Below are 22672 nucleotides of genomic sequence, written 5' to 3' on the forward strand. Positions count from 1 at the left end.
GTTATAAACTGTAGTGCCTCTGAACTGTATATCTGTGAGTATTCCCGATCTATCCAGTTATAGCAGTATTGTTCACCCCTCTTCGTATGGCTGCGCTGGAGCTAGCGGAGCTGGGACAGAGGGAGTAGAAGAAAAGGGGGGGAAGTTGGGGGACTACAGGTGGTAGGGTCCTAGGAGGATATCTAAATGTCCTGCCGCGTTCCGACCTAGGTTTCCTTCTACCCAAGTATATATACTGCGCAGAATGCCAGGTCTTTGTCTGGATAAAGTCAGACTCTTGGTGCTAAGCGCCTTAGGCTGTAGTTCATGGTAAAGTGTTCTCCATCATTTAGAGACTGCTGCAGGGGGCTAAAAAGTTCCCAGGAGAGGTGGGGAGACTATCATGGTCTTCAGCAACATCAATATCCATCCCTCTCTGTTCATTGTGAACGGCTGTGTATACTTTACCGTAGGTGGTCATCTTTGAGCCAATTACCCTGTTGAACCGGTTGGCAGGTAGTGGATGTCTGTTTTACCCGACTTGTACTGCCAGTCTTGAGGAGTATGTCGGGCCAGTGGGTGAGGGCGCAAGAGTCTGTGTTACGGTTTCCCAATATTGTAGAAGCTGGGGGGGTTGTGTGCTGGGATAATAACGATGAGTGGAAATAACAACGATTGGATCATGTTAGCCATGTGGCAAAGAGAACTCATGGAGTTTGGAGTAGTTCAGGAGCTGTCAGGCCGTGCACGCCTTTGTGCAGGGGAGGATGTCGGGCTGAGATGCGGCCTTTCTCTACGTTCCCTCTGAGGCGGTGGTCTTGGGAAGAGGATCTTTGTCTCCGAATTTGAAAATCGTCTCTTTCTGGTATAGCATCCATGGAATTTGACCTCTGCAGTTGTGGAGTACGGAACGCTTTATACCAGTCCGGCAAGTCCATCAGGGGTATTTGGAGCGTAGAGCAGAACCCTCGGAGATCTTCTGGGACCCTGAGATGTGCTGTACGTCCCGCCGCTGTGGCTGATAGGCAAAATGGGTGACGCCAGCGATATTGAATTTCCTTGCAGCGTAGGACCTCCAAGAGAGGGTGTAGGTCCCTTCTATGCTGCAGGGTAATTGGAGAAAGATCTTGGAAAAGCTTTATTTCTGCACCTTGAAAAATCAGGTTGCGCCTGTCTCTGGCCCTTTTCAGGATGTCCTCTTTCAATTTGAAGTTTACCACACAGCAAATTACATCCCTCGGGGGGTCTGAGTCTCTGCCCCTCGGTCTGAGGGCTCTATGCAGTCTCTCATAGTTAATCGGGGTCTCTGGAGGTCTCCCCAATAGGTCGTTAAAGATATGGGTGGTGGCTTGGGAAATGTGCGGTTGTTCGATCGTCTCTGGTATGCCTCTTACCCTGATGTTGTGGCGACGTCCGCGATTATCCAAGTCCTCCATGTGCCTGTGGAGCTCTTTGATGTGTGTGCTGTGCGCATGGGAGGCTTGCTGCAGTTGGTGGATGGCGGTGTCATGGCGGGCTGCGGCCTCCTCCAGTTCCGACGTGCGGATGTGCATGGCTTGGACGTCCCTCCTCAGGTCAGCAATTACAGATGTGAGGGACTCTTTAATATCAGCAGCCACTGACCTTAGATCCGCCATTGTAATCGTGCGTGCTGAGGGCGGGCTGTCCTGTCGCTGGGTACCTCTCCTCTCTGAGGGACTTCTGCTGGGCGAGCGTTCGTCCGAGTAGGCCGCGGACGAAGCCCCGGCCTTGCGTGAATGCGCCCTGAACATGTCCGGGATATTGCGCCCGGAACCGTTTTCGGGCCCCCTCGGGGAGCGGGAGCGGGATTGGGAGCTCTTCCCCTTCGGTTTCCCCATAGTTATGGCGCTGGTTCGCTCTGCTAGACTGTGATCTGGGTCTCTAACTGCCGGAGCTCTGCAGTTAAGCGGCCATTCCGGATCGGCGCCAAGCCACGCCCCCTCTTTTTTTTTCTATTTTAATTTATAAATGGCCCCATTACATTTTAAGGTCTCTGCTGGTTACAGGAAATAAAGCTTGCCTCACACTGCGTATTACTTATATGTCTTATTATATTTACTGGGCAAAGTGGCTGCATTTGATAGGCACAGCGGCTGCGTTTGATGGGCACAGTGGCTGCGTTTTAATGAGCACAGTGGCTGCATTTGATGGCACGGGGGCTGTGTTTTATGACACGGGGGCTGTGTTTGATGGGCACAGTGGCTGCTTTTTAATGGGCACAGTGGCTGCGTTTGGTACAGTGGCTGCGTTTGATGGGCACAGTAAGGCTGCAATTGATGGGACTTTTTTTTCCTGAATTTTTCAGTTTGTTTGCGCCCCCCCAAAAATTTTGAGCACCAACCGCCACTGGTCAAAAACGGAAGCCAAGGTCAGGAACTGATGACAGAGCAGAGGCAGGATCCAATTTCAGGTCAGAGGGTAGCTGAGTTAGCAACAAGGGAAAAAACAGAGTAACAGCAGGACACGGAACAACTGAAAGACCAGTCAGCATTGGAGCATGAGCAGGAGCCCCTTTGAATAGTCCATCTGGTGCCAGCATGCCATGAATGCATGCCCATGCACGTTCCTGTGTGCATGCGCATGCCTAGTCACCATTCTGCCAGGAATTCTGATTGAATGAGCATATTAGCCACTGTTCACGCATGCACATTTCTATTAGACAAATATCTGGTAGTTATTCTCTGACACTAAGTATCTAAAAAGCCTTCAACAATGAGCATTAATTTTTGAATTGCCCTCCCTGTTCCTTGCTTTTTTCCAATGGCCTCAATATAGGCGAAATTAGCCAAAAAGTCTGGGAACATAGTGATTTAAATTAGAAAATAGTGCTTTAAATTATACCGTTAGGGCAAATATATAACTTGTAACTAGTAGATTTCCAGCGGCCTATTCCCTTAATAGTGCTAGCTTCTAAACACATTTTGGATACTGCATCTGTCCCCCAAGGTCTGTGCAATGAGAACTGAGCCATTGAACACCGCTGATGGCTCAACTCCCCAAGCGGAGAGCTGCTGGCTGTCAACCAGCAGCTCTCCTCTCTGCTCCTTCACTTCTGCTCATTGGAGCGCTGAGCTGTGGAGGGGCGGGGAGCAGCCATCTCAGTCTCTCAGCGACCTGCTGACAGGCTGAGACAGGTATCAGTCCAGGGCAGACCCAGACTTTACTGTAATGATGACGCGGTGCCTGAACTGATTCCAGTGACTTCAGCAGAAAGCGTACTTCAGGCCACATTCCTGTGATCCATTGAAGAAGCCCAACCAAACAAGCTCAGGCTGGACTTCTCCTTTAATGGAAACATATTGGAAAGAATAAAACGAATTTCCCAACCTGGGACCAATTATTGAATATTCCTTTATTAGAAAAAAATAACCCCTGGAAACCCAAAACCAGACTTACCATCTTTGCCAGCTGGAAAGTGCTTATTGAGTTATGTTTAAGACCTACATGTGCACCTACTGGTGTATTTAACAGGCAATTTTTGGCATAGTAAATACGGTCTTTAACCCTTCTCCAAAAGCACCTAATAGGGTTGGGTGAATGGTTTGGCCTGAGCATGAGTTCAGGCCAAACATTAACTGTTTGTCCGTTCGAAGAACATTATCGGGAGTTCAACTGTTCGGCCTGCCAAAAGATCACAATGCACTGCACTGCACTGCCGCACAGTGCATTGAAAGCCCTGATTGGCTGAAGCAATGAAAGCTTTGCCCAATCAGGGCACAGAGCACTGATTGGAAACTGTCATGATGACTCTATCCAATCATGCCTCATTGCTCTTAGTCCCACCCCACACTATAAAAATATTCTCCCCATAGCAACCATTTGTAGTGTGATATTGGCATAGAGAGATATAGAACAGGGCTCTGTTCAGTTCTATTAGCGAGTTAGTGTGTTATAGTGTGCTTTTGTGATTCTATTGTTACATAGTAGGTGAGGTTGAAAAATGTCCAAGTCCAACCTATGTGTGTGATTTTATGTCAGCATTACATTGTATATCCCTGTATGTTCTGGTCATTCAGGTGCTTAGTTAATCATTTTTTCCCTAATGGTCTTTCAGGACAACCACTATGAGAGACAGTGTCCTCCTCTTCCTCTGGAAACACTGCGCCAGCCCATAAATTCTCACTTCCCCTGCCGGACTTCAGTTATTAGTGTTTCCTCCGGCAGGGAGACACTGTGCAGGGACCAGGCCGGTCAGTCAGGGAGACTGTGGCCATTTTTAGGTCAAGAATCCTGTTAAAAGAAGCAGGGGATTCCTAGGGAGAAAGTGGGTTCAAGCCGTTCGGATCACTGGTTTAAGCCGTTCGGTTCACTTACCCCACCAGGTATTGCCACCCCTTCCTAGTCGAGTGTGGCTTCAGGTCGTGGGGGACTCCTATCACATCTACAGGGATGCAGCTGGCAAGCCGTTTGGATCTCCCTGTACTATGTACAGACCGCATTTTTTTTGGAACCGAGCGGACCGAACGATGGTCTTGACCTAAAAATAATTGACTTCGGGTTCCGGGTCATATAGCTGATAGGAGGGCAGGGCACAAGCTGGAGACGAGTTTGGAATGCGCACAGGCAGCGTGAGACTCGGTAATAAGCAGCCACCTGCAGTCATGTCGGAAGCTGATGCTCAACCAACGGACACTACCACCAGCATTACTAAGGTAAGAGCACCCTGGGGAGGGGTACTCTCTATCTAGGATTGCCCCTCCCCATGTATGGTTCCTATCAATGGGGGGCAGACCCTCTGGGTGGCCGGGGGGGAGGCTCAGATTCCTGCATTTTATAGAGGGGTCTAGTGCACTCCCAGGGTTGTATCCTGAACTTTGAAGTGACAGTTTTTCTTTTCTGTTTTTTCCTTTTTTTTCTTATATTTCAGAAAGCTACAGAAAATACCAAATCCACGCATAGCTCTAAAAAGAAGTGTCCCTCTTGTAGGGACATTTTAATGAAATCTTGGACAAAGGTGTTGTGTAGAGACTGTATAGACTCCCTTGTTAAGGAAAGGGAATCTGAACAGGAGTCAGGAGTAGCAGCTTCAGTCAAAGAACTCTCGTCCACTTTCTCTTCATTTAAATCCCTGTTTGAAAGGTTTCAACTTCTCACAGGTCCAGCTCCCCAGGATACAACCCCACCTCTAGCACAGAGTTCTGCTCTGGTTCAACCTGCTACTACAGGGGGTACAGAGGTTTCAGGCCCTTCAGGGATGGAAAAGGGACTTCCAGACAGCTCCTCTTCCGATTCCCAGGAGGGTTCAGAGGGGGAGGACCAGGACGGGGGGGGGGGGGTGTCCAGGAAAACCTCCAGATATAAATTATCCCTGGGTGTGGTAGAGGACCTCTTAAAGGCGATTTATACAACCTTCGGTATCCAGGCGGATAAGAAACCCCTGACCCTTCATGACCAAATGTACTTGGGTTTGGGGGAACAAAAGAGAAGAGTTTTTCCAGTACATGAGGTATTGATGGAAACAGTTAAAAAGGAGTGGCAAGATCCTGAGAGAAAGCCCTTCTTTTCTAGATCCCTAAAGAGAAGATTCCCATTTTCAGAGGACCCGGCATCCATTTGGAATAAAAGCCCCAAATTGGATGCCGCCTTCTCCCAGGTCTCCAGACACACAGATCTGGTGTTTGAAGACATGGGGGCCTTGGCAGATGTCATGGACAAAAGGCTTGACTCTGCTTAAAAAAAACGTAGAGCTCAGCTATTGGCAATTTAAAGCCAGAAATGGCAGTTACAGTAGTGGCGCACAATTTAGAGCACTAGCTCTCACAGATCCAACAACATATTGAGGCAGGCACAGATAAGGAAACCATTCTGTCTCCCTTCCCTACTATGCTGCGAGGTATCGCTTACATAGAAGACGCCTCTGCAGAGTCTGTCCGCATGTCGGGCAGAACAGCGGCTCTAGCCAATTCGGCCAGGAGGGCCCTCTGGCTAAAGACTCGGCCAGGGGATAGCGCCTCCAAGCTAAAATTGTGTGGGATACCTTTGACGGGGGACCTCCTTTTTGGCCTAGGGCCAGAGACTGTTCTAGACTGCACAGCGGACAGGAAAAAATCCTTTCCTCTTAAGCGGAAAACCCCTGTACAAACAAAAAAGGGTTTTCGTCCGCAAAGGCGCAGGGAAACCCCAAAACCAGAGGGGAAAAAGAAAACCTGGCCCTAAAAAGGTAGGGCAGAGGAGGGGCAATTTTTCGCCCTCCTGACCAGCCCTGTAAAACCCAATGACATTCCGAATACAGTGGAGGGAAGACTGGGGGCCTTCCTCCCACAGTGGGAGGCAATGTCCCCCAATCAAATTTATTCTAGGGGTGATAAGAAGGGGGTACCTCCTCAAGACCTCAAGACCACCCCCACAAAGATTCCTTGTCACACATCTACCCAGGTGCATGGCAAAGGCAGAGGCCTTGCTGGAAGCGCTGAGGGAATTAGAAAATCAGAATGTCATTCACAGAGTCCAAAAAGCGGAAGAGGGAAGGGAGTTTTATTCTCACATTTTTGTAGTAAAAAAACCCTCAGGAAAATTCAGATTAATTCTGAATTTAAAGCCCCTGAACAAGTCAGTGGCATACAAAAGATTCAGTATGGAGTCAATCTTTACAGTAAGGGGTCTACTACCCCGCAACTGTTTCATGGTATCTTTTGACCTAAGGGACACGTATTTACACATCCCTATAGCGGAGGCCTCGCAGAAGTTTCTACGCCTTGCTATAGACCTAGGGGGAGAAACAGTACCCCTTCAGTTTCAGGCCCTGCTATTCGGGCTATCCTCATCACTCTGCATTTTTACCAAGGTCCTGGCAGAAGCCATGGCCTTTCTTCGGCTCCAGGGGATATTAATAATAGCCTACCTGGACGACCTGCTCTTACTTTCAGCTTCCCCAATACAGTTAGCCAGGGATCTCAACCTAACAAAAAGGGTCCTTACAGACCTGGGGTGGCTACTAAACTTGGAGAAGTCCAGTGTGATCCCCTTGCAACAGATCACCTATCTAGGATTCCTGCAGGACTCAACACTGTTGAGAGTTTTTCTACCAATAGAGAAGGTGCAAAAGCTGGACAGAGCAGTGGCCTCTCTTCGGAGCAACCAGCTATTTTCCATAAGGTTTCTGATGTCAGTATTGGATCTACTTGCATTGCAGTGGGCGGGATTACACTTTCGTCCTCTACAGACCTTCGTTCTAGGTGTGTGGGACCACAGTCAAGAGTAGGGATGAGCCGAACACCCCCCGGTTCGGTTCGCGCCAAAACTTTCGAATGGACCCCAAATTCGTACGAACGTTAGTACCCCATTGAAGTCTATGGGACTCGAACGTTCGAAATTAAAAGTGCTAATTTTAACGGCTAATATGCAAGATACTGTCCTAAAAAGGGTTTGGGGACCTGGCTCCTGCCCCAGGGGACATGGGTCAATGCAAAAAAAAGTTTTAAAAACGTCCGTTTTGGCGGGAGCGCTGATTTTAATGACGATTAAAGTGGGAAAAAAAGCGAAATATTCCTTTAAATATGGTGTCTGGGGGGTGTCTGTAGTATGCCTGTGAAGTGCCACGTGTTTCCCGTGTTTAGAACAGTCCCTGCACAAAATGACATTTAATGGAAATAACGTCATTTAAAGCTGCTTGCGGTTTTAATGTTATATCTGGTTCCTGCAATATGGTTGAAAATCATTGAGAAAAATGGCATGGGTAGCCCTCCCTGCCCATTACCAGCCTATTTGGGTCTTGTACGCATATTAAGGGGAACCCCGTACCCATATTAAAAAAAGGAAATGCGTGTGGCCCCCAGGCCCTATATACTCAGAACAGCAGTATACAGGCGGTGCAAACAAGACAGGGACTGTGTAGGTTTGTTGTGTTAAGTTGAATCTGTTTGTAATTTTCAACTGGTACATTTTTAAAGTGTAGCTCCAGTCAAAAAAAATTTTTTTAAGCTTTTTGGAAAACATAGGGAAGGGTTATCACCCCTGTATAATTTGTTTTGTCGTCCATCTTTTTTCATCTCACTTGCTGTTGTCTCCTTCCGTTTGCAAGTAGATGTTTGTAAGTTGGATGTTTGAAAGTAGGGGCCTGCCCTATATGCTCTGCAGAAATGGCGGAACAAGGTGTTGGTTTTGCCACAACATTGTAAGCCCTCAAAGTGACTCTTGGTGGGCGCTGGAGCGCCCTGCTGTGAACGATTATATCAAGAATTGTAATTACATGCCATTGTTGAACAGTGGTAGAAAAATTGACCTTTGGTGGTTGTGGTGCTGGTGCCACAACACTATAAGTCCTCACAGTTACTCTGGGTGGGCACAGGAACGGGCCCTCCTGTGAAATATTATATCAAGAATTGTAATTACATGTCCCTGTTAAACAGGGGCAGAAAAATTGGGCCTTAGGCACTGGGGCTGGTGCCACGACACTGCAACCTCTCCCATATACTCTAGTTTTATTGCAGGAATTGGCCCTGCTGCAAAGCATTGCATCAAAAATTGTAATTAAACGCCCCTGTTAAACAGGGGCAGAAAAATTGGGCTTTAGGCACTGGTGCTGGTGCCACGACACTGCAACCTCTCCCATATACTCTTGTTTGATTGCAGGAATTAGCCCTGCTGCAAAGCATTGCATCAAAAATTGTACTTAAACGCCCCTGTTAAACAGGGGCAGAAAAATTGGGCTGATGGCATCACCCAGAAACAGAAATGTTCTTCCAACATATCAGCGGAGGAGGAAGAGGATAGACAATCAACATAACAGGACAGTCACTCAGCATCAGCATAGGCAGTCTTGAAGGGATGAGATATTTCAAAAAAAAATATTCGATTACATCAGCTTCAGGTGCTTGGTAGCTGTGGGTGATCCAAGACTGATTCATCTTGATGAAGGTCAGTCGATCAACTGATTCGGTAGACAGCCGCACCCTGTGAAGAATGCTGGATGCAGGACAGGCCAGTAGCTCAATTGCATACTGTGCAAGCTCTGGCCAGTGATCCATCCTCAAGACCCAGTAAGCCAGAGGATTTTCGGTGGGAAAGGTGTCCAAGTCTGACCTTGCCCCTAGGTATTCCTGCACCATGTAAATCAGACGCTGGCGATGGTTGCTGGAACCGATCATACCTTGGGGCTGCGGACTAAAAAATTGTCTGAAAGCATCAGTCAGACGGCCACCTTCTCCACCGCTCCTTCTGACCGATGCCTCAGCAAAACGTTGTCCAGGATCAGGAGTTTGTAACCTCCCAGTCTTTGGGAACGCGTTGCACAGACCTTTCTGCAAGGCCTCCCGGAGATGTCTCATCCTCTGCTCCCTGTGCGATGGCAAGATAAGGTCGGCAACCTTACCCTTGTACTGTGGATCAAGGAGAGTGGCCAGCCAGTAATGGTCCCTCTCCTTGATCCGAAGAATACGAGGATCCTTCCGCAGGCTTTGCAGGATCAGGGAGGCCATGCAGCGTAGGTTAGCTGAGGCATTCGGTCCGGAGTCCTCTGGGTCACTAAGGACAACATGATCCGCAGCTACCTCCTCCCAGCCACATACAAGTCCACGTGTTTCTTGGGACTGTAAATCATCCCTACAAGACTGCTGCTGCTGCTGCTGCTGCTGATGCTGAGTGCCAGCCTCCACCTCCATGCTGACCCAATCATCCTCCTCCTCCTCTTCCTCCTCCTCATCCTCTTCCTGTGTGATGGGTGGCACAGCAGGAACACTGTCTGGATAAAGGGGGCCTTGAGAGGCAAGGAAGTCCTCCTCTTTCTGCCTCTGTTCTGCCTCAAGTGCCCTGTCCATTATTCCATGCAGCGTATGCTCCAAGAGGTGGACAAGAGGTACAGTGTCACTGATGCATGCACTGTCACTGCTCACCATCCTTGTGGCCTCCTCAAACGGTGACAGGACAGTGCATGCATGCCTGATCATGCCCCACTGGCGTGGTGAGAAAAAACCGAGCTCCCCTGACCCTGTCCTGGTGCCGTAGTCGCACAGGTACTCATTGATGGCCCTCTGCTGCGTGTGCAGCCGCTGCAGCATGGCCAACGTTGAGTTCCACCTGGTGGGCATGTCACATATAAGGCGGTTCTTTGGCAGGTTCAACTCCTTTTGGAGCTCAGCCAGCCGAGCACAGGCATTAAATGATCGGCGGAAATGCACACAGACTTTCCTGGCCTGCTTCAGGACATCCTGTAAGCCGGGGTACCTGCCCAAGAACCGCTGCACCACCAGGTTAAGGACGTGAGCTACACAGGGCACATGGGTCAGTTGTCCCTGTCGGAGGGCGGAGAGGAGGTTGGTGCCATTGTCGCAAACCACCATTCCTGGCTTAAGCTGGCATGGCGTCAACCACCTCTCGGCCTGCCCCTGCAGAGCTGACAAAACATCCGCCCCAGTGTGGCTTCTGTCCCCCAAACAAACCAGCGCAAGCATGGCATGGCATCGTTTTGCCTGCGTACTTGCGTAGCCCCTGGAACGCCTACGGAGCACCGCTGGTTCTGAGGACAGAGCACTATAAGAGGCCATGGAGGAAGAAGAGGATGGGGTGGAGGAGAGAGGTGTGTCACAACCAATAGTAGCATTTTGGAGGCGTGGTGGCAGAACAACCTCCAACACTACTGCACCTTGTCCTGCATCCTTCCCAGCTGCCAGAAGAGTGACCTAATGGGCCGTGAAAGACAGGTAACGTCCCTGTCCATGCCTGCTGGACCATGAGTCAGCGGTAATATGCACCTTACCGCTGACCGCCCTGTCCAGCGAGGCAAGGACATTTCCTTCCACATGCCGGTAGAGAGCCGGAATCTCCTTCCGTGAGAAAAAGTGGCGTTTGGGGACCTGCCACTGAGGAACCGCACATTGTACAAACTCACGGAAGGGGGTCGAGTCTACCAACTGAAAAGGTAGCAGTTGAAGTGCTAGCAATTTAGCCAAGCTAGCATTCAACCGCTGGGCATGTGGATGGCTGGGAGTGAACTTCTTTCGCCGGTCCAGCAGCTGGGGCAGGGACATTTGTCTGCTATAATCGGACGTGGGTGTACTGCTAGTAGAGTGCCCGGAAGCACTTGGCTGTGACACACCTAATTCTACACCTTCATTCCTCTCAGAGCAGGTTTCAGAGAGGACTGAAGGTCTAGTGGGGTTGGAGATGCCAGCTGATGAGGAGCAAGGAGAGGGCCGCTTTGTTCTTTGGTGTGGGCCTTTGAGGTACGCTTGCCAACGAGCTGCATGGCAGGTCAACATATGTCTGGTCAAGCATGTGGTGCCCAAGCGGCTGATGTTTTGGCCACGCGGGATACGCTTGAGACATATGTTGCAAATAGCAGCGGTGCGATCTGATGCACTCGTCTCAAAAAAGGCCCACACCAAAGAACTTTTAGAATAACGTGCAGAGGCAGCGCCCTACACAGGCGGAGCTCTGCGGTGTGATTCAGTCGGTGTGCTGCCCCTAAGCTGGCCCCCGGAGGGCATCCTGTCTCGTTGGACATGCTCCTCCTCCTCCTCCTCCTCCTCCTCCTCTCTCCTACCAGGCACCCACGTGGAGTCAGTGCCCTCATCATCCCCTCCCTCTTCATCGCTGTAGCAAACCTGGCAGTATGCTGCAGCTTGTGGAACATGACTGCCAGATTGCTGTCCTTCTAGAGCATCCCCTCTCTCTGCATTCACGCTACTGCCTTCCTCTAGCTGAGTGTCATCATCAGAGGCTACAAAACACTGGGCATCCTCCTGGAGCATGTACCCAACACTGTGCTCAAAGAGTTCAGGAGACTCCTCAGGAGGATGTGGTGGGTCTAGGGAAGGAGTCACTGATGATGACATTGAGAGGAGGGAAGACGATGCGTTGGCAGCTGCTTTGCTAGTACCCTGAGACTGGGTGAGAGAGGATGAGGAGGATGAAGAGGGCTTGGTCATCCACTCTACCAAGTCATTGGCATGTTGCGGCTCAACATGTCCAGCTGCCGAAAAGGACAAGCGTGTCCCATGGCCACATGCTGATGACAATGCACCGCGTCCACGACCAGCACTGTTGTCTCTAGACACAGGGCCTGCTTGCCCTCTTTTATCGGCTCGCGCCCGTCTGCCTCTCCTTGCTGGCCTTCCAGACATGGCAATGGCCTGAAGGGAGTTGGGTAAAAAAGCAGTTGGGTAGTGTATATTGTGCTAGAGGCACGCAACACCCACTAACTCCTGCAGATGCCTTTATTATAGAACACCAGAGATAAAGGGGTATATACAGATGTATACTGTGCTGGAGGCACACACAACTTCCAATAACTCCTGCAGATGGCAAGTGGGCTCAAATAGAGAAGAGCTATGTAGGTGGATATAGCAGTATGTACTGGGTACAGAGCACGCAGACAGCGCGCACAAGCTCCTAACACTACTGACTGCAAGCTCTATTATAAAAGATAGATCACTAGCTATATAGGTGAGGTGAATATAGCGGTGTATACTGCGGTCAGGGCACGCAGACAACAACCACTACACAACAGCAAGATCGAAAATCGTCTGAAAACGATCGGTGTGTACTGTGTTGAAGGTACACAGAACACCCACTGCTTCAGACGCCAACACACTACACAAGGCTGCCGCGCTGGCGGCCTTATATAGTGTGGGGCATGCACTACACAGCCTGAGCTATGATTGGCCACAGGCATCCTGCCTGTGGCCAATCATGGCTCTCCTCGCTGCTGGCGCTGCGATTGGCCAAGCATGTGGGGTCACAGTGCATGCTTGGCCAATCACAAGCCAGCAATGCACTGCGCCATCGCAGTGCATTGTGGGCCGCGAGCGCCACACGAATTTGGCGCGAACGGACCAAAACGTTCGGACTTCGCCGAACGGGCGAACAGCCGATGTTCGAGACGAACGTATGTTCAACATGAACACGAAGCTCATCCCTAGTCAAGAGGCTCTAGACACCTTAGTACATGTTCCATGTCAAGTAAAGAGATCCCTCTGGTGGCGGAGGAAAGTGACAAACCTGTCGCTAGGACGTCTGTGGCTCATCCCAGTTTCTCGGGTAGTTACCACAGATGCAAGTGGCAAGGGCAGGGGGGCACATTTGGGTTCCCTTCTAGCTCAGGGCACATGGGAAGATGATGAGCTGTCTCGGTCTTCCAACTAGAAAGAACTAAGGGCAGTGGGACTAGCCCTCAGGATTTTCAAAAAAGAACTCCTGGGCCACCACATTCAGGTGTGGTCAGACAACTCGTCAGCAGTGGCCTACTTAAACAAGCAGGGCGGCACGAGAAGCGGAGCCCTGTTGACTTTAGCAACAGACATCCTGAGCTGGACCAAGACCTACACTCTTTCACTCTCAGCAGTTTTCCTGAGAGGAGAAAAGAACGTCATAGCAGACTTTCTCAGCCGAAAAAGGCTGAGGGAGGGCGACTGGGTCCTCAACCAGGAGATCTTCAATCTCATAATAAAGAGATGGGGGCCTCCGGAAGTGGATCTTTTCACGTCCAAGAGCAACGCAAAAAAAACCCTGTTTTTTCTCCCTGAGAAGAGGAGAGGGAACTTTAGGGGTGGATTCTTTGAACCAGAATTGGCATTTCTGGACATGCTATGCCTTCCCTCCTCCGGCGTTGTTGCCAGCAGTTCTGAGAAAGTTTCAAATGGAAAACACATCTCTGATTCTGGTGGCACCGCACTGGCCCAAGAGGGCATGGTTCTCAATACTAAAACAGTTGGCTGTAGAACCTCCCTTATTCTTGCCCCCTCGGGAGGATCTTCTCTCTCAGGGGCCAGTCCTCTGTCCACAAGTACACCAGTGGAAGTTAGCAGCCTGGCTACTGAGGAGGTATATTAAAAGCTAAGGGGTTTTCAGAGAGGCTAGTTTCAACCCTCCTTGACAGTAGGAAAAAGGAAACATGCCAGATCTATGAGAAGGTCTGGCTACGTTTCAATAAATGGTGCGTAGGAAGCTCTCAGTACGGAGCTCCTCTGCAGTGTTGGAATTTTTGCAGTGTGGGGCAGACAAGGGCTTATCCATTAGTGCCCTCAAGGATCAAGTGTCAGCCCTCAGTGTTTATTTAGAAAAGCATCTGGCTGCCAACCTGTGGGTAGTCAGATTCTTTATGGTCCTGGCTAGACAGAGACCGGTCCAGGGTCTGCCCTTTCCCAGATGGGATTTATCTTTAGTTTTGCAAAGCTTAACGGGAGCCCCCTTTGAGCTTTAGAAGAATGTTTACTAAAGGAGCTTACTTTGAAGACAGTTTTTCTGGTAGCGGTAACAACTGCCAGGAGGGTCAGCGAGATTGAGGCTTTATCAGTCAGATCACCCTTTTGCGTTATTTTCCCAGACCGGGTAGTTTTAAAGACCGATCCAGCCTTTTTGCCGAAAGTGGCATACAGCTTTCATAGAAGTCAGGTAGTAGTCTTACCCTCATTTTGTCCCAATTCCTCAGGAGAGAAGGAATTGAAATTTCATTATTTGGATGTTAGGAGATGTATCCTACACTATCTAGAGCTGACCAAGGCATTTAGAAGGTTAGACTCCTTATTTGTTTTGTTTTCCGGGACCAGAAAAGGATGCTAGATGGCTCAGAGTAGCCATTGAGCAGGCATATTCAGTTGCAGGGAAAGAAATCCCAATGGGTATTAAAGCACACTCTACAAGAGCTATGGCAGCCTCTCAGGCAGAAAGAGCGGGAGCAATGCCAGAACAGATTTGCAGGGCAGCAACATGGTCCAGCTACTCCACTTTTGTGAAACGCTACAGAGTTGATCTGGTGTCGGCAGGTGAGCAGGCCTTTGGGCGAATGGTTTTGCAAGCTGTAGTCCCACCCTAACTGGTAAGTGTTCATTTATCCTCTCATAGTGGCTGTCCTGAAAGACGATTAGGGAAAATTAGAGTTACTCTTACTGGTAATGTCTTTTCCAGTAGTCTTTCAGGACGGCCCTAGTTACCCACCCGAAAATTGGGGGGTCTTATAAAGGACCAGAACGCAGCAGGATAATGGTATTTGACAGCATGTTATTAATGCGTTCTTGTGTCTCCCCAGCTGGCCGGAGGTAATCTCGATATAAACTGAGGTCTGGCAGGGGAAGTGAGAATTTATGGGCTGGCACAGTGTTTCCAGAAGAAGAGGAGGCGACTATCTCTCATAGTGGCTGTCCTGAAAGACTACTGGAAAAGACGTTACTGTAACTGTAATTTTTGAAACTATCGAAGTTCCCCATTGAAACCACCGCCTGTCGAAGGGAATTCCACATCCTTGCCGTTCTCACAGTAAAGAACCCTCTACGTAGTTTAAGGTTAAACCTCTTTTCTTCTAATTTTAATAAGTGATCACGTGTTTTATTAAACTCTATTTCGTGGAAAAGTTTTATCCCTATTGTGGGGTCACCAGTATGGTATTTGTAAATTGAAATCATATGCCCTCTCAAGCGTCTCTTCTTCAGAGAGAATAAGTTCAGTGCTTGTAACCTTTTTTCATAACTAATGTCTTCCATTCCCTTTATTAGTTGTGTTGCCCTTTTCTGTACTTGCTCCGATTCCAGCACATCTTTCCTGGGGACTGGTGCCCAGTACAGGACAGCATGTTCTAGCTGAGGCCATACCAGAGTCTTGTAGAGTGGGAGAATTATCACTTTATCTCTTGAGGATATCCCCTTCTAATGCATGCCAATATTCTGTTTGCCTGGTTAGCAGCAGCTTGGCATTGCATGCCATTGCTGAGTTTATCATCTACTAGGACCCCCAGGCCCTTTTCCATCCTTGATTCCCCCAGAGGTTCTCCCCCCAATGAGTAGATTGCATTCAAATTTTTGACACCCAAATGCATTATTTAAATTTTTTCCACATTAAACCTCCTATACTATTATCCGTTGTAAAATATCAGTTTAGTGTGAATTTAGTGTGAGAGTGCTAGTGTGGCCATTCATTTTTAAATTAAGGTTTGCTTTATTTTGTCAGGGCAGTTTTCCTGCAGTATATTTCAGTGTATATTTCAGTGTGTTATTGCGCGTTTAAGGCAGCATATTGCAGTGCATTAGTGCACATTTAATGCAGTATATTTCAGTGTGTTACTGCACGTTTAGCGCATTATATTTCAGTGCGTTAATGCACGTTTAATGCAGTATATTTCAGTGCCTTAGTGCATGTTTAATGCAGTATATTTCAGTGCGTTACTGTAGGTTTATTGCAGTATATTTCAGTGCGTTGGTGCACATTTAATGCACTATATTTCAGTGCGTTACTGCAGGTTTAACGTAGTATATTTCAGTGTGTTAGTGCACATTTAATGCAGTATATGTCAGTGCATTACTGCATGTTTAACGCAGTATATTTCTTGCGGTTCTGCTGGGGCAGACCCAGAGGTGGTTCATGCCCCACCAGCTGGAGCCAGGAATGGTGTGCGATAATGGCACAAACATCCTGTCCATCCTTAGCCAGGGAAAGTTGACACATGTGCCATGTCTGGCGCATGTCCCCAATTTGGTGGTCAAGTATTTCTTAAATAGGTAACAAGGTTTGTATAGTATAGTATGAAGCAGGCCAGAAGAGTATGTAGCCATTTCAGATGGTCATACAGAGCCAGTGCTTAGATGGCTGAAATTCAGCAGGTGGAACTCGACTTTGGCAATACTGCAGCAGATGCAGCAGATGGCCATCAACGAGTACCTGTGTCAGTATTGCCCAGCAACAGGCTCAAGCCAGCTCAACTTTTTTTTTCCACACCAATGGCTGCTGATAAAGAATGCATGCACTGTACTGTCACCATTTGAGGAGGCCACAAGGATGGTGAGTTGTGACCATGCATGCAACAGTGACACAATCCCTGTTGTATTTCTGCTGGAGCAGACTCTGCATGGCAGAGCAGCAGGACCAAGAGAAGAACTTCCCTTCCTCTCAAGGCCCGCTTTATGCAGACACCATTCTTGCGATGCCACACAACACACAAGAGGAGAGGGAGGAGGAGGATTCTGGCAGTTTTGGAGGAATTGAAGCAGAGAAAGACATATGTCAACTCTTAACAGACGGTTTTCCATCCCCAGAAACCTTGGGAGTAGTGCATGGCTGGGAGGAGAAAGTTCCAGATACTGTAATCCTGAAAATGCATGGCATCACGGAGAATAATCACTATTGGATAGCAACCCTCCTTGATGACTGTTACAAGGGGAAAGTTTTGGAACTCTTTCCATCCCCACAGAGGGAGCAGAATATAAACTTTCTTGAGGACTTCTTAAAGAGGGGTTTATGTAATGCCTTTCCTGACTCTGGTAGGTTACAGTCTGGTGGAAAATTTAGTTTTGAGGCTTCTAATGGTCAAGAGAGAAGCGGTGGAGAAAGGGTCATCATCGGTGATGCATTTCAAAAAAGTTTTAGTCCTTGGAGCCCAAGCTTCCACATCCCATTGGCAGCCCCTGCATCATATGGTGGGAGATTATCTAGGGGCACAAACAGACATAAGGAACTTTCCAGTGGATGGACTGGGTTAATGGGTCATGAGAATAGATGACTGGCCAGAATTTGCCCAGTATGCAATTGAGCTGCTAGCCTGCCCTGCATCCAGTGTGCTTTCCAAACGGGCATTAAGCGCTGCTGGAGGTTTTGTGACAGATAAGAGCATGCATCTGTCCACAGACTCTGTGGACCAGCTGACATTTATTAAAGTTCAGTCCTGGATAAGCCGCAGCTATCAAGCCACTGATTACGTCCTTTCTGGATCTTGAATCGCTAAAAGACTTTCTAGGCTGCACAGCTTTGTGGGTGTTGATTTCATTTAGAAGAAATGCTTTGGTGTAGGTTTCATTGGCACGACACCCAAGGACCAATTTTTCCACGCCTGTTTGACAGGTGCATATCATTGCAATTTTTGACAGCAAGGCCAATTCTTGGTTTCATCAAGAAAAACCCTATAGGGTTACTGTGTGAAGGCACCACCAACATTTTTCCACACCTGTTACTTCTATCCAAATTCTGCCAAAGAGATACCAGAATTTATCTAAAAAAATCTCTAATCTTGTTCCGAGTGCACTAAATTGTGGCCTCATCATACATACTGGCTCCCCAAGCCATTGTTTACAAAATAAAGAAAGTTTTCTGGGAACATTTCTTTTTTTTTTTGGCTTTATCCATATCATAGCTGTAGATTAAGGGGACCCCCATGTACATATTTAAAGGGTAACTCCACTTTTGTTGAGAAAAAAAACATTCCCCCCTGGGTGATCTATGTACATTGCAAGGATTATATCAACCTTTGCTGCAGATTCCTACTTTTTTGTTATTCTGAAGAAATCCATGTGTGTTTGTCTGTGCCTCTGAATGGAGTGGGTCTAATGGGAGTGGTTTCATAATTGTCAGTTAGCTGTGGCAGCTGCAGGACACTAATGAGGAAATCTGCTGGGCCTGCATCCCTTTCGACATGTTCCTATTGGTAATATCTCACCAAAAATGACATTTTCGTTGCAGGGGATTCCTGAAATCTGACTTGTATCTGAGGCAGACTTCTGGAAAAATTGGTGAGCATAGGAAATTATGTTTCTGGGGAGTGGCCAGTACACATTCTGTGTACAAAACAACTCCATGTAGCCATATTGCTTTGCATTTATAGAAAATTACAGCCACTGCAGATTGAAAAGGAAAGGTAATTTTTAATAACATTCAATTACAATATGACTTCTGTCCAATTGTACAAGCTATATATTTTTTTCTTTTTTTTTCCCCACGAAAGTGGAGTTACACTTTAAAGGATTTTTACGGTTTTATTGTTATTTCTCATTTTTATGCTTTCACTTAAGCATCAGTAAATCACTGCTCATTTAAAAATGTTTTTTTACAAACTTTTTTTTCATTGATACATGTCCCCAAGGGCAGTATCCAAACCCCCATAACCATTATATGCTCAATTACTTGCATATAAGCCTTTAAATAGGCACTTAGATTATTACAGTTTGGGTCCCATAGCCTTCAATGGGGTTATGTTATGCGGTTCCGAATGTTTGCGATGTTCGAAAGTCATATAGCAAATAGGGATGAGCCAAACACCCCCCTATTCGGTTCGCAGTAGAATTTCCGCAGCTGATGACAAATTGGTTGCTAAAGACGCTGCAGCCGGCTTACCAGCCCCGTTCTTTAACAACCATTTTACATTGCACCATGATTGGGCAAAGCTTTGCCCAATCAGTACACAGAATGCACTGTGCAGCGCTCAGTGAATTGCAGGGAGTTCTTTGGGGGGAACACCCTGCAAATGTGGATGTTTCGGCAAACGGCCGAACAGGCTAATGTTCAGTCTGAACTCATGATCAGGCCAAACCATTCGCCCATCCCTAACCGTACACCGAACTGAGGGCCCATCTTTAGCACCTAATAGTCTTCCCATTGTAGAAAGCTCCACATTGACAAAACATAATGTATATAATGCCTTTAGTTTGTCAATCGTTATGTCGTTTAACATGTAGGTTGCCATTGGGTAACCTAAATGAATTGCCCTCCATTAGGGATGGGCCAAACACCAGCCGGTTCAGTACGCATCGGAACACCTCAAACAGGTAAAAATTTCTAGCTAACACGCAAACCCTATTAATGTCTATTAATGTCTATGGGACACAAAATTGAAAAATCAAAAGTCCTAATTTTAAAGGCTTATATGCAAGTTATTGCAATAAAAAATGTATGGAGACCCGGGTACTGCCCTGGGGGACATGTATCAATGCAAGAAAACGTTTTTAAAATTATAATTTTTTTCAGGAGCAGTGATTTTAATAATGCTTAAAGTGAAACAATAAAAATGAAATATTAAATATATAATATTTTAAATATCGTGCCTGGGGGGGTCCCCTTTGTCTGCCTGTAAAGTGGTGCATTTGTGTGATGTGCAGAACAGTGCTGCAGCAATAATGACATTTATAAAGAAAATGTCATTCAAACTTGCTCGCGACTGTAATGTATTGATGGCTCCCGGCAATTATATATATATATATATATATATACCGTAAGGTCCCCCCCAGTCCATACCAGGAACTTCGGGTCTGGTATGGATATTAAGGGCAGCTCCATGCCAAAATTTTAAAATAAATTGCCTTGGGGTCCCCCCCAAAATCCATACCAGACCTTTATCCCAGCATACAGCCTGTAGGTCAGGATAGAGGATGGACGAGCGGACCCCCCCTTCCTGAACCATACCAGGCCACTTGCTATCAACATGGGGGGGTGGTTGCTTTGAGGCAAGGGGTCTCTGCAACCCCCACCCCAAAGCACCTTGTCCCCATGTTGATGGGGACAAGAGCCTCTTCCTGACAACCTTTGCCATTGGTTGTCGGGGGCTTATCGGAATCTGGAAGCCCACTTTAACAAGGGGGCCCCCAGATCCAGGCCACCCCTATGTGAATGGGTATCGGGTACTGGGTATCGGGTACATTGTACCCCTACCCATTCACCAAATAAAATGCCAAAAAGTAAAAACCACAGCAGGCAGTTTTTGACAATTCCTTTATTTAAAAAAAGTGTCCAGCGATGAACATCCATCCTCAAATACCGCCGCCCATGAGGCCTCTTTGCGACTGCTGTCTTTTCGCTTTTTTCTCTTAACCGATTCCCGACTGGCGCGCGCCGATGTACGTCGGCAGAATGGCACGGGCAGGCATATTGGCGCACAGGTACGTCCAATCTTTATTGCCGCCCTGCCATCGCGTGCCAGTCGGGACCCCCGTGAGTCCGGTCGCGGGTCCCATGGACTCGATCGCCGCGGGCATACCCGCGATCGTCTCACTGGGCTGCTGAACAGAGAGATGCTGTTGTAAACAGCATTTCCCCATTCTGCCTAGCAACTAGTGATGCTGATCTCTGCTCCATGTGATTGGAGCAGAGATCAGTGTTCGCTAAATGAAAGCCCAGCCCCCCACAGTTAGTAACACACCCCTAGGAACACTTAACCCCTACACTGCCACCCACTGGTTAACCCCTTCACTGCCAGTGTCATTTACACAGGAATCACTGCATTTATATAGAAGTGTTTTTTGTATAAATGTTAATGGTCCCAAAAATGTGTCAAAAATGTCCAATGTGTCCGCCATAATGTCGCAGTCACAATAAAAATCGCTGATCGCCGCCATTACTAGTAAAAAAATAAAATTATTACTAAAAATGCCATAAAACTATCCCCTATTTTGTAAACGCTATAACTTTTGAGCAAACCAATCAATAGCTTATTGCGATTTTTTTTTTTTTTTTTTTTACCAAAAATATGTAGAAGAATACGTATCAGCCTAAACTGAGGGAAAAAATTGAAGGGGTGATCAAATGCCACCAAAAGAAAGCTCTATTTGTGGGAAAAAAAAGGACACCAATTTTGTTTGGGAGCCACGTTGCATGACTGCGCAATTGTCAGTTAAAGCGACGCAGTGGCGAATCGCAAAAAGTGGTCTGGTCTTTGACCAGCAAAATGGTCCGGGGCTGAAGTGGTTAAAAGGAAGGGCGGGGCCACCTGCTGAGGTAACTGGATGACCCTACAAAAAAAAGGAGGGGATAACACTGCGCTAAACCTAAAAAGTGGGGGTTATGTATACAAAAAAATGAAAAATAAATTTCTATAGGAGCTAACACTCAAACAAACAAAGCCATACAGATACAAGCAAAAAATGTGTAGCGCTAAGGCTTGTAATAGCCATGTGAAAAAATAAATAAAAATCACAAAGTAAACAATGTGGAAGTCCAGTGACCAATGTGAAACTGGTAAATGTAAGTCAATCTGGAGGTTTTAAATCCAAATGGAGATCAATGCTGATGTCTCAGAGATGATGGCTGCACAAGGATGCAATGCTTGTGACACAGAGAACATCAATGCTTAAAACACTCTATGAGGTACTCTTACCAGCAGAGGTGGACACACATACCATATGGCAGTGGGTCAAATGCGCATGGGTAGTTGTCTTTAGGTATGATGACGAGGTCCCGATCACAGGGATAGGTTCACGGCCGGAGATAATCTCTAGGAACATCCACAGCTTCAGAATCCAACTTGTCAGTGTTCACCAGTACCAAGAATATAATGAAAAAGGAGGAAAAAAGTGCTCCATATAGTGCAGATCAGCCAATAATGTTTTATTGGAAAATTTCTTACAGTCAAGGAGACATAAAAAGAACACAATAGTGTAATAAAAATGGCGTAAAAACGTTTAAAAAGCAGTATGGGAGTCTCAAATAGGGCTGGCTATTTGAGACTCCCATACTTTTTTTAAAAGTTTTTACACCATTTTGGTGTTGCCACAACACTGTAGGCCCTCAAAGTGACTCTTGGTGGCCGCTGGAGGGCCCTGCTGTGAACGATTATATCAAGAATTGTAATTACATGCCATTGTTGAACAGTGGTAGAAAAATTGGGCCTTTGGTGGTTGTCCTCACAGTTACTCTCGGTGGGCACAGGAATGGGCCCTGCTGTGAAATATTATATCAAGAATTGTAATTGCATGCTCCTGTTAAACAGGGGCTGAAAAATTGGGCCTTAGGCACTGCTTACTGGTGCCACAACACTGCAACCTCTCCAAGATACTCTAGTTGGAGTGCAGGAATGAGCCCTGCTGCAAAGCATTGCATCAAAAATTGTATTACACACCCCTGTTTCAGGGGCTGAAAAATTGGGCTGGTGGCATCACCCAGAACCAAAAATGTTCTTCCAAGATATCAGTGGATGAGGAAGAGGATAGACAGTCAACATAACAGGACAGTCACTCAGCATCAGCATAGGCAGTCTTGAAGGGATGTGATC

The 22672-nt window shown here is 47.3% G+C and overlaps 1 protein-coding gene across 1 annotated transcript in view; it reads left to right on the plus strand.

Moving 5' to 3' along the window:
- Window positions 1–4601: 4601 nt before the first annotated feature.
- The window catches only part of LOC143998086 (NXPE family member 2-like), a 143685-nt gene continuing 125614 nt past the window's right edge, over window positions 4602–22672 (plus strand). The window contains exon 1 of the mRNA XM_077493840.1: window positions 4602–4652. Within this exon, the coding sequence (XP_077349966.1) occupies window positions 4602–4652 (51 nt within the window). The remainder of the gene's footprint in view (window positions 4653–22672) is intronic.

Source organism: Lithobates pipiens, unplaced genomic scaffold, assembly GCF_037356315.1.
Source record: "Lithobates pipiens isolate NorthernLeopardFrog02 unplaced genomic scaffold, aLitPip1_a1.2 Scaffold_19, whole genome shotgun sequence".
NCBI classification, from domain to species: Eukaryota; Metazoa; Chordata; class Amphibia; order Anura; family Ranidae; genus Lithobates; species Lithobates pipiens.